Source organism: Adelges cooleyi, unplaced genomic scaffold, assembly GCF_023614345.1.
Source record: "Adelges cooleyi isolate 19-005CV unplaced genomic scaffold, UGA_ACOO_1.1 ACOO_flye_CR_arks_rails_tigmint_CR_PRNA_23, whole genome shotgun sequence".
In the NCBI taxonomy this organism is placed as follows: Eukaryota; Metazoa; Arthropoda; class Insecta; order Hemiptera; family Adelgidae; genus Adelges; species Adelges cooleyi.
This window is the reverse complement of record NW_026095893.1, coordinates 2785917-2799309: the sequence shown is the minus strand read 5'-3', so window position 1 is coordinate 2799309 and position 13393 is coordinate 2785917. Positions and strand designations below refer to the sequence as shown.

Sequence of the window (13393 nt, the reverse complement as noted above, 5' to 3'; positions counted from 1 at the left end):
TCGGATACAGATAACAGATCCATCTTCTAAGTGATAGAAAACAGCCAGCGGTTGATCATTCTCATCTTCTTTTTTTTCGTTTTTTATAACGTCATCAAAAAATCCAAATTTTTCCATTGTCCGTATCCGCTGTCTTTTATCAGCAGTAGAGTTGAGAACTGCTTCGGCACCTTAGAAAATGCACGTGATGGGTGCCCCCCCCCCTCAGATTCTGTGAGGCCGGCCTTTGCAGAGGGTGGATTTACAGAGTAAGTCGGCTTACCACCTGGGGTACAAAATACCGTTAAGTTTTCTTCCATCATTGTATGCACCATGTATAGCTATGTAACGTACGGGTCGCCGCTGCCGCACATAGAAGATGCCTTGGTGGGGGTTTTCCGGGCTCCGTTGCGTCCAAACCGTGTCCAGAACACCCCTGATCGTCCGGTCACCAGGGAGGTGATCAATCTCCCTAGGGTTTGTTCCGTTGCTGCACTGATGTCGTAGACCACCCGGCTAAGAGCATTTCGTTTCATCAGCGCGGTGTGTCCGCCAAGGTTTTCTGTCAGGCTTTCCCCTCCCTCAGGCGATTGTCTTACAAGACTTATGAGCTCGTCTGCCGAGAGTCGCTTAGTCTGTTCGCTCTCCTTTGGCCTGCCGACTTTGGGTGATGGCAGCCCTCCGGGTCGTCGGGATACGCAAGCTCTTCCGCCACTCTCGGAAGGGCCCCGTCTAACGTAACCATTTGTTTTCGGGCTGGAGATTTATCTGGACTTAAGTGTCATCGCGACACAGAACGTGAAACTGAGGGGAAAGGAAGAGAAGAAAGTTAGAGCCAAGGACGGGGAGGAAATGGGAAGAAAAGCACGACGTGGAAGTGTGGTCAGGACTCCGCGAGGTTGAATTTGGAAACGCGTAAAATAATCACAAAACGTCTATTTTCTCCACTCCACGGAAAAATATTAAACTATGGATATGTTTTTAACATTACGGGTCCGCATAACCACTAAAATTAAATGTTTTAATATGATTATTATGATAATATTGTTAAACTACAAACAATCATTTCCATTATTAAATACAGCTCTTTGAAATAATGTGTACCTACTAGTGATGGGAATCGGAAAATCCGGATTTTCACAAAAAAAACGCTTTTTAAGCTACTTAAAAATCATTTAAGTGTTAAATAATTTTACAATATAAAGCTCTATATCTAAGTAACATTTTTTTGATAAATATGTGAAAATAAAACAAAACACCAAAGAGATAAACTGCTTTTGAATTTCGGATTTGTTGAAATCCGAAAATCCGAAAGCATTTTATAGACAAATTTAAGAGTTTTTTTTAAAAATTGTTATCAACAAATTTTACTTAGGTATACATCTTTATATTGTAATAGTATTTAACGATTATATGATTTTCAAATGACTTAAAAAGCGTTTTTTTGAAAAATCCGGATTTTCGGATTCCCATCACTAGTACCTACCTAAGTAAATTAATATACGTATTATTTACGAGTTTTTTCCGAAACCATAGAATTAATGTAGGTTAATACAATTTTCAAGTTATTGTTATTCAAAATATACAATTACTCTCGAGGTAAAACTACCTTTTATCAAAAAAAATATTAAGTTTACCAACATTTAGTAGATTTAATTTAAGTAAAACTGTAATAAATTAAAAACATAAATGATATTATCTATTATACTTACTTAGTTGTTTCATTAAGTTAATTCTTGGGTGACATAAGACATTCATTATGCATACATTTTTTTTAAGCTTCGGCTAAAATGGTTACAACCTGTTGGTTGATTTTGTTGTATATTGGTTTTTGTGGTTAGTTTTTGGGTATGGTTGGGTTGGTGTTGATATGAAACACGTGTGGTGGGGATATGGCATGGGTCGCCGCTAAAAATCCCGGGTGATCACTCATCCGGGATCGGGGATCAATCAGCAACGGACACAGCTTAACCTTAGGTACCGCGTAACAGCTAAGGTGTCCACAGTGCCACATTATGTCTTTTTCATAAAATTATCTATTACATATTATCATTTATCAGAGTTGTGAAAAACAAATTTGTAAATACATGTAATTTTTCATTTTTTAATCATTTATTTCTTCGGTATTTATACAAAACACTTTTTTTTCTTATTTAGAAACCTGTCTACATTGTTTGTTTAAACCAGATCGCATTGTATAGTAATATCCTGTATCGTAATATAATATTCAATTGTCGTTATAACTGACCGTTTTTTAAGTACCTACCTAGTTGATGGTTCTATTCAAAATTCAATGGTTGAAGGTACTAGCTCAAGCGCTTCTAGCTGGTAGCTGTGTGGTATCTTTCATATTAGGCTTTTATCCTTGTAGTTTATGAATTCTGTCACTATTGTCATTTAGATATCATTAATAATAAAAATTACCTAATCATGTTTTTTAGTACTGCTTACTTATGCGATCTCGTGGTGTTAATGTGTTATCATAACTAATTTAAAATATCGCTTCTTGAGTTTTAATTTAATTTGTAAAATGCAAAAATATAAGGAAAAAGTTTCAAAGAAAAATTGAAAACTGAGCATGACCGTTCGGGAAACTTATAACTCATAAACATGTGGACTTTGTACAGCGCTCAGTTCGAGTAGAGTGGACCTGTTGACAACATTTCAGTTGGTTAAACGACTCGGCACAATATAGTGCATTAAGAATTATATATTCATTGTTTCCAATGACCATGGTTTTCGTTCTCAATTTACATATACTCATTTGGATTACTGTATGCGGTATGTATATTTTTCAGAACTGTTGTATTATAGCTAAGTAAAACATTACAGCATTGCGTTTGTATTAAACATTATAAGTTATGACATCAATAAAATGTACGTCAAATTTGTATTTAAGTACTTCTAGCTGTATACTCGTACTAGATTATATAGTTATAAATATATATATAATCATAAACTAGTTATTTAATTCCCTAAAACCTAATATTTGATTCATACACTACGCCTAATTTTGAAGATAACAATTATATTACTCGAACACGACGTATAATCGATATATACGTTGTTAATAAACTTATATACTTGCATACTATAAAGGGCATTTGTAATATTATATAATATTATGTAAATATTTATAAATTTAGGTAGATGCCATGAACAAAATTGATTAGTATTTTATTACTTTTATTAGCGTTGCTAAATTATCTTGTGTTTTCAGTTTTAATTATAAAGATGTATACTTAATTATATGCGAAAATTTAATTAATATTATTTATTAAAACGTTGGAACTATCAACCTCTCGTGACGGAGGATTATAATTAATGAAGTATGGCAACAAATTTAACGTACCAAGGTAACTGTATAAAAAAATAATAAAACTGTAGTTACCTACCTACCTACTTATGCGTATTCGTCAACTGTTAAATAATAAATAGACCCAATGGCCAATTATACTTATTATACACCTACATATTATGCTAAAATATAAAATTAAAAATACAATACATTAATTGTGTAATGAATTGATAATGTGAAAATGTCCTAACTCAAGTTCAATTGTGTTTTTCACATTTTACATAATATGTATGTAACGTATAAAACAGAATTCAAAAACGTATTTTAAAAATACATTACTATGTATGATATCGAACAAATATACTTTTCAAACAATTAACATTTAATATGTACTATTTTAACTTAATAAAAGAGCAATGGATAGAGAGGTGTACCTATATTTTAACTATATACCGACGATAAGAATACGATTCTGTAGTTGAACACTGTGAACCAAAAAGCTTCGCTATACGGCTGAATAATAATAAAAATATCGATTTTTAGGGAGGTATGTGATGAGTAATAAACTTTGACATGATAATGGTGGTAGTGAAAATATTTTATTACCACTTTTTTGGCGATCATTAAAAGTGCATAAACTACTAATAGTATACAAATTAATTTTATTATTAAAAAAAATTAACACAATACTGTAACGTACTAATAATATAAACAGTTTATGTTGCCTATAAATTGATAAAAAAATTACTTCTTAATATGCTTTATATTATTAATTTGCAATGTGAAAAATTGTATAACGTAATTTATAAGAGGTCTGTGTACATTTAAGATAATTAATAACGATTAACAAATGTTCAAAGCAACAACAACCTAATAATACAATTATTTAGGTTCATAGTTATGTACAATGAAGATACTGGATACATTAGGAAAATGAAAATTCTGTTATTTCCGTGCAAGGAAACTATAATACCGTTTTTATACCTATATAGGTGTGCTTCGTATTGATAATATTTTCAAGGTTTTTCGTAGTTTTACGCGAAATATCTATTATGAAAATTACATGGAAATCACAAATAAAACTACGTGCTATGTAAATAAAAAAAATTCTCCGTAATTAGAAATTTATGTTTTTTGTACAATAAAATTAGGTATAATTATATATGATATATATATATATATATTACAAACTACCGCCCTATAGTGTATATTTGTGTTTATAATTACTCTCCTCTCTCTCTACATTTTTATGTATTTATGTCGTGACCAGGTACAATAATTTGTGGCGGCCACCTAAAAAGGAGTGTACCGTCCAATTCTACGTCATTTCAGGTGAGTTAATAAGATTATTAAAATACACTTTTATACAGGATGAATGGTGATCCATTTAACACAAGACACTCAAATTCCAAGGAAATAATTACCAAATACCTTTTTAGTATTTTCTAATGTGCTAATAGCTATACTGAAACTTAAATGGGAACGTAATATTTAATTAACCTAAGGAGAATAATTTGATGAAAATTGTGGCTGGTCGATAACTAATTTTTTAAAATACCTTTTATAGCTATTAAAGTTTAAGATAATAAAGAGCTAATAAGCTCTATAAAAAGCTATAAAGAGTACTATAAAGTGCTGTCGAGTTATTACATCACTCCACCCTTCCTCTCGTTCTAAACTTTAAACTTTAATAAATAAAAAATAGAAAAATAAGTGCCTGATTAAATGGGTCACCCAGTATTATTAATGTAAATAACATTTATACTGCTTTAAAATGAAAAAAAATGTCCATTTTATGACTAAATATATGTGACATGACTATAGAATAATATCTGATATAATATATTGTTCTGATCATCAGAATCTGATAAATAACGTTTTATAAAATAAAATAATTGTTTTTTTAGTAACATTTTCTCTGTCATCCTATAGGTGACACATTGACGACAGCCTAATCCATTAAAGCTTTATTAAATACACTTTCAATAATAATCTATCTAGTGGTTTCAATTAATTCTGAAAGCTTATATAGGTACACCGTACATTCTCCGCTCGATAAAGGGTGTTAATGTAAACATAAACCATATTAAATGGTGTTGCGTTCTCACGAATAGACTTCTCAGAAATTCTATGCTGATCGAGATGATAACCAAGATGTCTGACTGTAGTACATTTAAATTTTTGATGATATGATAAAAATGTTAACAAATCAGCATAAGTTAAAAAGATTTCTATTTTTGAGTTGAGTAGCTTGATTATTATATTGTAAACTAAAAGTAGGTTTATATAATGTTAACCTTACAAAATATTAGAGTATCCAGTTAATTTAAACGATTTCATTTATCCATTTAAACTATAATAATACAAAATAACATAATATATTATATACATAATGCAAATTGAAACGTATTGTATTGTAAGACACGCGTGGAAAACATACATTTGGATGCCAGGGGGAGAAAGTAATATAATTTTCCAATAAATATTTACGACAACGCTCGATTTATTTTAAACAATATTTTTACTATTAAATAAATTTGTAAATAATAAATTTAAATCTAGATTGAACTCGCATGTATAGCTAATTTGCTTATTTATTCTTAACGACAGATTTACCCCAATCATACGTATACCGTATACAAAAGTTCTGGCAAGTACGCTCGAATCGCCGAACCTTTAAAGGACATCAATTTGGCACATAATTTTAGATTATCAAAAAATGTGTATGCTATGGTTTTTGGTATAACCCCAAAAGGAGGAATAATATATGTACAAGATAAGGACCGACTGAAAGAAATAAACCAAACGGAAATCACGTAAGTGCTGATAAAACCTACAAGAAATAAATTAGGTATTTACCTAAATAGTTTATGCTTCATACGAATTACTAAGTACTGCAAAATTTCAATTTGAATTTAGACTTATTATTTCCTATGGTAACGGTCATAGAGCTAAGGTGTTGTTGCATTTAATCGATTCCCCTAATGAACAATGTTTGGATACATATTCACACTGCTCCGACATTAAAATGGACACAGAGGCTATTTGCACATCGTCGTGCGGATTAGGGTGAGTGTAAAATGATCTTGAAACGAATATAAATTAATAGAAATATACAAGCACTTAATATCAACTAAACACGATTTTTTTCTAATAAATATAACAATTATTACACGTACATAAAATGCTAATCACTAAAGGTGACCTCTAAATAGAGTTGGTGACGACGATTAATTTACATTGAATTATGCATTCATTGTTTATGAATCTTGACTGTCACGCTCCTAGGCCGTCTATTTGGGTAATCAGAATTTCCAATATAATCATAATATTACTACTATTACTACCACTACGAAACAATTGAACCGTTTTAAATTAAACCGTACTTTTGCATTAAACAGTTTTAATGACGACTTTAATTAACTTAATAATCGTGAAAAATAAAAACTACAACTAAAACTAGCAACGGTATCATAGAATTTTATAACAGCTTAATCACTAAATTCAGAATTTAGAAGTCCATTTTTGAAAAAATTTATTTTTTCATCTATTTTGTATTGCTCGTATGCATTTATACATTTATCCTATAACAGAGAAACTAATGAGTAATGACTACTCTAATTGTTTATCAACTAAAAAATATATACGGAAATTCTTATTTTATTGGATATAAGCTCCTTTCTTTCTACAGTAAACTGTGCTTTTATTTTAGCTTCGATACGGAGCTGAGAAGGTATTGTATTTACAATGATGTGGTTTTCTTTATTAATTTTTTTTTGTGTTTGTACCCACAATTTTTTTTAAACCGCGATTAGAAGAAACAGCGACCGAAGAATTCAGTTCACAATATTAATACGTTAACATTTTTTGATACCATATTATAGACGATAACAATATTTTCATACGTGTAAATGTGTATTTTTTTTTTTTTTTTGCATAGCAATATATTTCAACAATTAAAACAAAATTAATTTTTTAAAAATGACAATGAAAAACACAATGGTAATAAGTACAAATTATACATTGAAATGCTTTACACGTAGATCCATTTTCAAATGTCAATGGCGAGAATCGCCAAAACCAGATTTATTTACTACGAATTATTCGACATGTACGCCGGACATAAACACCTGTCCAGACGGTAATTGTGATCAACTAGAGTCAATAGATTCGCTAATATGTCCTCAAGATTGCACTGGTGAGTATAATACATAATATATTTATAATTACTACTGATAATTTCGAATATTCAACTCGGATTATATGGCCGTCGTACAGAAGAAGTATTTGGTACGGGACAAGAAGGTAATAAAGGAATAGCAGCTGCAAAGGGAGTCTGTACATGCGATGAAATTGGCAAGTGTACATGTGAAACAAAACCCAAGGCAGTGAAAAAAAAAGAAAAGACATTTCTAAAAGAATACTCCTCATTATCACCAGGTTTAACATCAATTATAAGACGAGCTTTCTAATGTCACCGAATTATACTTCATTAACTTGGGTTAAATAAAGCTTTAAAATACATTTGTAACTCCATACTATTGCATAGTATTTTAGAAAACACTTAAATTTACATTGTACTTGTAAATATCTGATTTTCTGGGTATCATTAAGGAAAAATATATCCTTGAACCTTGATTCTATATAGATTAATTCGTTGGCATTGCCTATTATAAAGCTCGCTGAGTAATAAAAGATTAATATATTTAACGAAATACTTTATTTGTATTAGTAATAAACACATGCGATAATAAATGGTGCGATAGCAGTGTCATCATTAGCGCGATTATTTTAATTGCATTTGTAACCAGTGGACTTCTTTTGTATTGTTTTAGATATAAGTAAGTGAATATTGTATAATATAATAATATAATATACATATATTTAACCTTAAAATACAAATATCCAAATTAATATTATGCATACTGCACATTATTTGATACTATATAAATACGTGAAGAACTTTTAAAATATTGTCCAAAATTTCTCTTATGCAATGATAAAGATAATATTTTGTACATTGGCTGTGCGAAGTTTTTACTTCAATCCCTATAACTTGATAGATATCCAATGACCTATTATATTTCAGCTCAACTTAGCTGACCTGAATAATTTTACATTTTTTTAGTTTATATATTTGGTCGAGTCATCCAGATTTGTCAACACATGAATCACTTGATTCAAATAAACACCCTTCGCACCGCCAATGGTTGTGTATGTATAATAGACAAAGACAGCATTCCAATTTAAACAATATTTAATATAAACTCAATATTGTTAATTAATGTTCGTACTATAAATTATTATCATGCAAAATACAATTTTTTTAGAATTTCCCGTTGCAGCGTTTTTAATACCAACAAGTTAAACAGAAATACGAGAGCTTTGGAAGGATTATTACCAAATCGAGGTCATAGCGATTATCAACCTAATTCGATTAACAGAGATACTTCATTTATAAACACTGTAAATATATTAATATTATTTTATGTTCGTAAAACTAACTTTCTAGTTGGGGTTTCACAGGAATTTGACCCAAAATGGGAATTTCCAAGGAGTAGGCTTGTGGTAGAACAAATAATTGGCGAAGGTGAATTCGGTAAAGTTCTAAGAGCCCAAGCCATAGACATAGCTGCGGCCAAAGGTATAGTTTAACTCAATAATCTATCTGAAAATCGAATAAATATATAATAATATGCTTCTTGTATAAATACACACCAAACGCGATAAAAGGTTATTAAACGCAAAAAGGCGGAACACATTCCTGTCGGTATGATACCAAGATTCTGCCTTTTAGAAATATGAATTTATATTATTATAAATGCAAATGTCTTTTTATAGTCATTTATTATCTTGCACATTCGCATATTCTACACATCCCTTTCCAGAGAATGCTTCTAAATTTCACATTCCAAATTCCAACGGAGTTATATGATCTAACATGTTTATTAATAATAATATTTATAGGGATGACGACGGTGGCAGTAAAGACTGTTAAAAGCGGATCAGACAAAATTGAAAAAGATGATTTGTTGTCTGAGTACAACTTGTTAAAAGAAGTAAACCATCCAAACGTCGTGAAATTACTAGGCGCTTGTACTACGCCCGACGGACCATTTTACTTAATAATTGAATATGCTAAACATGGTTCATTAAGGTTATTCATTTACTATTTAACTGATTATAAAGACTAAAATGTATTTATTTACCAACAAAATAACGTACAGGGCATACCTTCGAAAAATCCGAATCATAGACAACAACAGTTCGGGCAGTATTGTATCAAATCCAGAGGAATTGCTGCGAAATGAAATGAGACCGTCTGTAACATTACCACTCTACCCAATTAATCCTAGAGATATATTGAAATTTGCATGGCAAATTTCTAAAGGAATGGCCTATTTGACTGAAATTAAAGTATAAAACAAATTATTATTATTAAATATTAGCAAAACAAGTTAATATTATAATTGTTTCCTATTTAGCTGGTTCATAGGGATTTGGCTGCTAGAAACGTGCTAGTAGCTGAAGGAAAGGTGTGCAAGATATCAGATTTTGGTTTAACTAGAGATGTATATGAAGATAACGCGTACTTAAAGAAAACTAAAGGAAGAGGTTTGAATCTAAATCAATAACATAATTTTACTTTTAAGTTAGTATACAAGTTTGATACAGTTCGTCTTAAAAAAAAAACCGCGATTCAACAGTACATTTTATTATTTACATATATGTTCACACTCTGGCACACCAACTGGTTTAAAATTTAAAAAGAGGTGTTTGACTAAAACACCAATTTTTTTTATTAATTAGTAACTAAAAGGACTGTAATACCTAAAACTTGAGCATAAAGGTTTTGAGCGGTCGATGGGTAATAAAAATACATGGCTACTCGTGTTTTTTATGCGGGTAATAAGAAAAATTGTAAAATACGGGTTTCTTGTTTGCACGGTTACCTGTGTAATCGTAACCTCTCTTAAAAATGTATAAACTTATTTTGTTTTAATGTGTACTTTATTGCATTAATTTCTGAATGTCTTATAAAGTTCTACCAAACTTCAAATGAACCTGTCTAAGGATAGGTGTATACCAGTATACGATATTTGTGATCTATATTTCTTAAATATCAAAGTTAACTAAAACAGCTACCGTCGTATCTCGTTATATAATGGCCATATCAAAAAACGTTAAGAAATATATTCTCTAGAGGTATATTCAAGTTAAAGGTATTCTCATATTCTCCTCTAAAATAATACCTACATTTTTAAATTCAAATTAATAACAATTTAGAAATTAAGAACTCTAAAATAAGTCGATATGCATCGTATTATTAACATACAAAACACTACCCTAACAGCAACTATAGCGACAAATTATCGCTAATAAGTATTTTTTGTGGTTAATATTATATTTACGATACATATACATATATGGTTATAAATAAAAATACGCAAAAGTAAATTCTGAATCATTTTTTATTAAAACATAAAATTTGAAAATGTGTTGGTACGTGTTGTTGTTAGGGTAGGGAAGATATTTTAAAAACTACCCCAACCCGCTCTCAAAAAAAAATGGCAGTTTTAAAATGCATGCCAAATTTGTGTTCAGCAACCTGAACTTAGATGACAAATTCGCCCTTTAGTAACTTTTTTCTAAAAACAGCAAATAAAATATGCAGTACACTTTAATTATTATACTACACATATTCATAAATAATTATATTTGTACTAAACTTAATAGTACAAAAATATCTATTAAAGTTAGCCACAAAATAAAATTTTAAATGTTTGTACTCAAAATACTATTGTTGGAATTTGCATCTTTTTTGTATAGTTCCTGTAAAATGGATGGCGCCTGAATCATTAGCGGACCATATATATACTAGTAGATCAGATGTATGGAGCTTTGGAATATTACTGTGGGAATTAGTTACCTTAGGATCAGTTCCCTATCCAGGAATAATCGCTCAAGATTTATTTCAATTGTTGAAAGATGGATATAGAATGGACAAGCCAAGCAATTGTTCAGATGAACTGTAAGAAATTTATTCATTTTAGTTTGAATCTAAATAAAAATTGTTTATACATATTGTTTTTTTGTTACATTATATTTGTTGTATAACATACACGTATACTAATATCTTATATTATACCTAACTCCAAGGGCCGAAGGGGTAGTTATGATTTAGATTGCTTTCATTAGCAGGACCGTATTTATGAGGGTGGCTGAGGGGGCTCCAGCCCCCCCAAAAAAAAAAAATATCTAAATACGCCCAAGTTTATTGGCATTTTTTAAATTTACAATAATTTTATATAACTATATTTGCTCAATATCTTGCTTAATGATAAACATCTAAGAATTAAAAATAAATAAACACAGAACCTCGTTCTCCTGTTCTGAAGTAATACAAAGATCTTAGTTCTCACCCAAATCGGTAGAAAAATATGCCCTGTCTCCATTTAAAACATCTTACCTTACCATTATACAATACAAGACAAAAAAAAAACCAAGCGTAAAGTAAAATGTAAAACATTAAGGGAAATAGTTATAAAACTTATGAGTTATAACATATATGTATACATAATAAACGATGAAAATTAATTAATAATACTTGCTTATTATTTTTAGTTATGATATTATGTTGAATTGTTGGGCAGAAGATCAGAATAGAAGACCTAGTTTTAAATCCTTAACGTTAACTCTAGAAAAAATGCTAGAAAAAGGAAATGATTACTTACAATTAGACTTCAAAACATTTGTCAGCAATATGTGTTACTTTATGGATGGTAAAATACAAATAATTAATTAGTTATCTTGCACTTCATAATGTATTTGCTTTAATTGATTTAGATGAGGAGCCCCAAAACAAAAATAAGGAAGACGAAGAAGAAGAACAAAAATACGAATCACCAAAACAAATAACCGAAATTGGAATGTCATATATAACAATGAAAGATTTTGTTTTTGAACCAGAACTTCAAACACATATTGCATGAAGAATTGTATACGTGTGTGATTGTTGCCAAATAGACTCTTTCAAGCATTTATTAGAACCTAGTCAAACTTGCATTAATGTTTACATTGACATTACTGTATTGAACACAAATTATTATTAGTCAAATCTTATTTTCCTATACTTTTTTTCCTCGAACATTGTTTTTAATCATACAATTTAAAATATACTCCTCATACAAATATCTTGAATGGTTGTTTATTGCTATCAAGAGTATCTGTATTTAGCGAACCCAGTCTTAAGTTTTTTATTTTAAAGGCAGTGGCTCCAAATTAATCTTTTACGTGCTGTCAGAAGAGATAAAAGTAAAAATGTGTATTTAGTTTTTATGTTGCATCCTGTTATGTTTCCTCCTATCTCTAGATAGTCGATAACATTATATAAATACAAGACACTAGCTGCCTCCGAAATACTATCTTCTAATATATAGGATATAGGATCCTATGTATATTATAGTTGTCTCCGGTGACCTTTATGTCTTATGTGCTAGTTTCTTCCCGCGTTAGGTATTAAATATTTTTTATCCGAATTGCCTCTCGTAAATATTAAAAAAATGATTTTCGATGATACAGTAACCTCTAACTTAGTCGTCATAGTTGCTATCTGAGGGTATTCCGAATACATTGTATTTACTATTATAGACTTAAGTGTGGTGTTTATTAAAGAGTGCTACATGGTAAATTATATTTATTTTTATTTAACTCTTGAAATTTTACGTTGAAGTTGCAGCTCGAGAAATGCTAAGTGAAAAAGGAACAAACTTTAAATGACTACGAATTTAGTTTCCAAAACAAAATATTTCAATGATATCCAACGATTGAACTAGACAACAAAAACATGCTGAGCTTAAGATATATTAAGAGGGCACCACACACCCGTTATTTTCTTCAAAAAACCCGCCTTGCGCGGATTAATTTTACCAAGGCTGTAATCAAAACTAAGAAACCAAATTTTCACATAATATAGATTGTCTGTGTTCTACCATCACCCTTTTTTTAATATTTCAACCAGTTAATGAATAATTAATTAATTAAGAAAGGACTTTTTTGACTTTTAAAAATGATACAGCGTTGGTTGTATAGGTACATCGAAAAAATACGGATGAT

General features: G+C 30.1%; 1 protein-coding gene across 2 annotated transcripts; it reads left to right on the top strand.

The window, feature by feature from the left end:
- Positions 1-1957: 1957 nt before the first annotated feature.
- On the top strand, positions 1958-12451 carry LOC126835445 (proto-oncogene tyrosine-protein kinase receptor Ret). Of its 2 annotated transcripts, XM_050568038.1 has the most exons (15): positions 1958-2760; positions 4548-4609; positions 5888-6093; positions 6197-6346; positions 7321-7475; positions 7556-7717; positions 8010-8118; positions 8608-8743; positions 8804-8921; positions 9245-9434; positions 9505-9694; positions 9763-9892; positions 11108-11309; positions 11903-12060; positions 12125-12451. In XM_050568038.1, exons 1-15 carry the CDS (start codon positions 2706-2708, stop codon positions 12268-12270), a joined length of 2169 nt encoding a protein of 722 aa, XP_050423995.1. In that variant the 5' UTR covers positions 1958-2705; the 3' UTR covers positions 12271-12451. The 2 variants fall into 2 exon arrangements, with proteins under 2 accessions (XP_050423995.1, XP_050423996.1); XM_050568039.1 differs by lacking the exons at positions 1958-2760; positions 4548-4609; positions 5888-6093; positions 6197-6346 and adding an exon at positions 6393-7010.
- The last annotated feature ends 942 nt before the right edge of the window (positions 12452-13393 follow it).

Excerpts from the sequence above, each read along its gene's own strand:
- LOC126835445 (XM_050568038.1), top strand. The coding sequence starts at position 2,706 with ATGACCATGGTTTTCGTTCTCAATTTACATATACTCATTTGGATTACT. Across the intron at positions 7,718-8,009 it reads ATACTCCTCATTATCACCAG|TAATAAACACATGCGATAAT; the intron begins GTTTAACATCAA and ends TATTTGTATTAG. Across the intron at positions 8,744-8,803 it reads ATACTTCATTTATAAACACT|GAATTTGACCCAAAATGGGA; the intron begins GTAAATATATTA and ends GGGGTTTCACAG.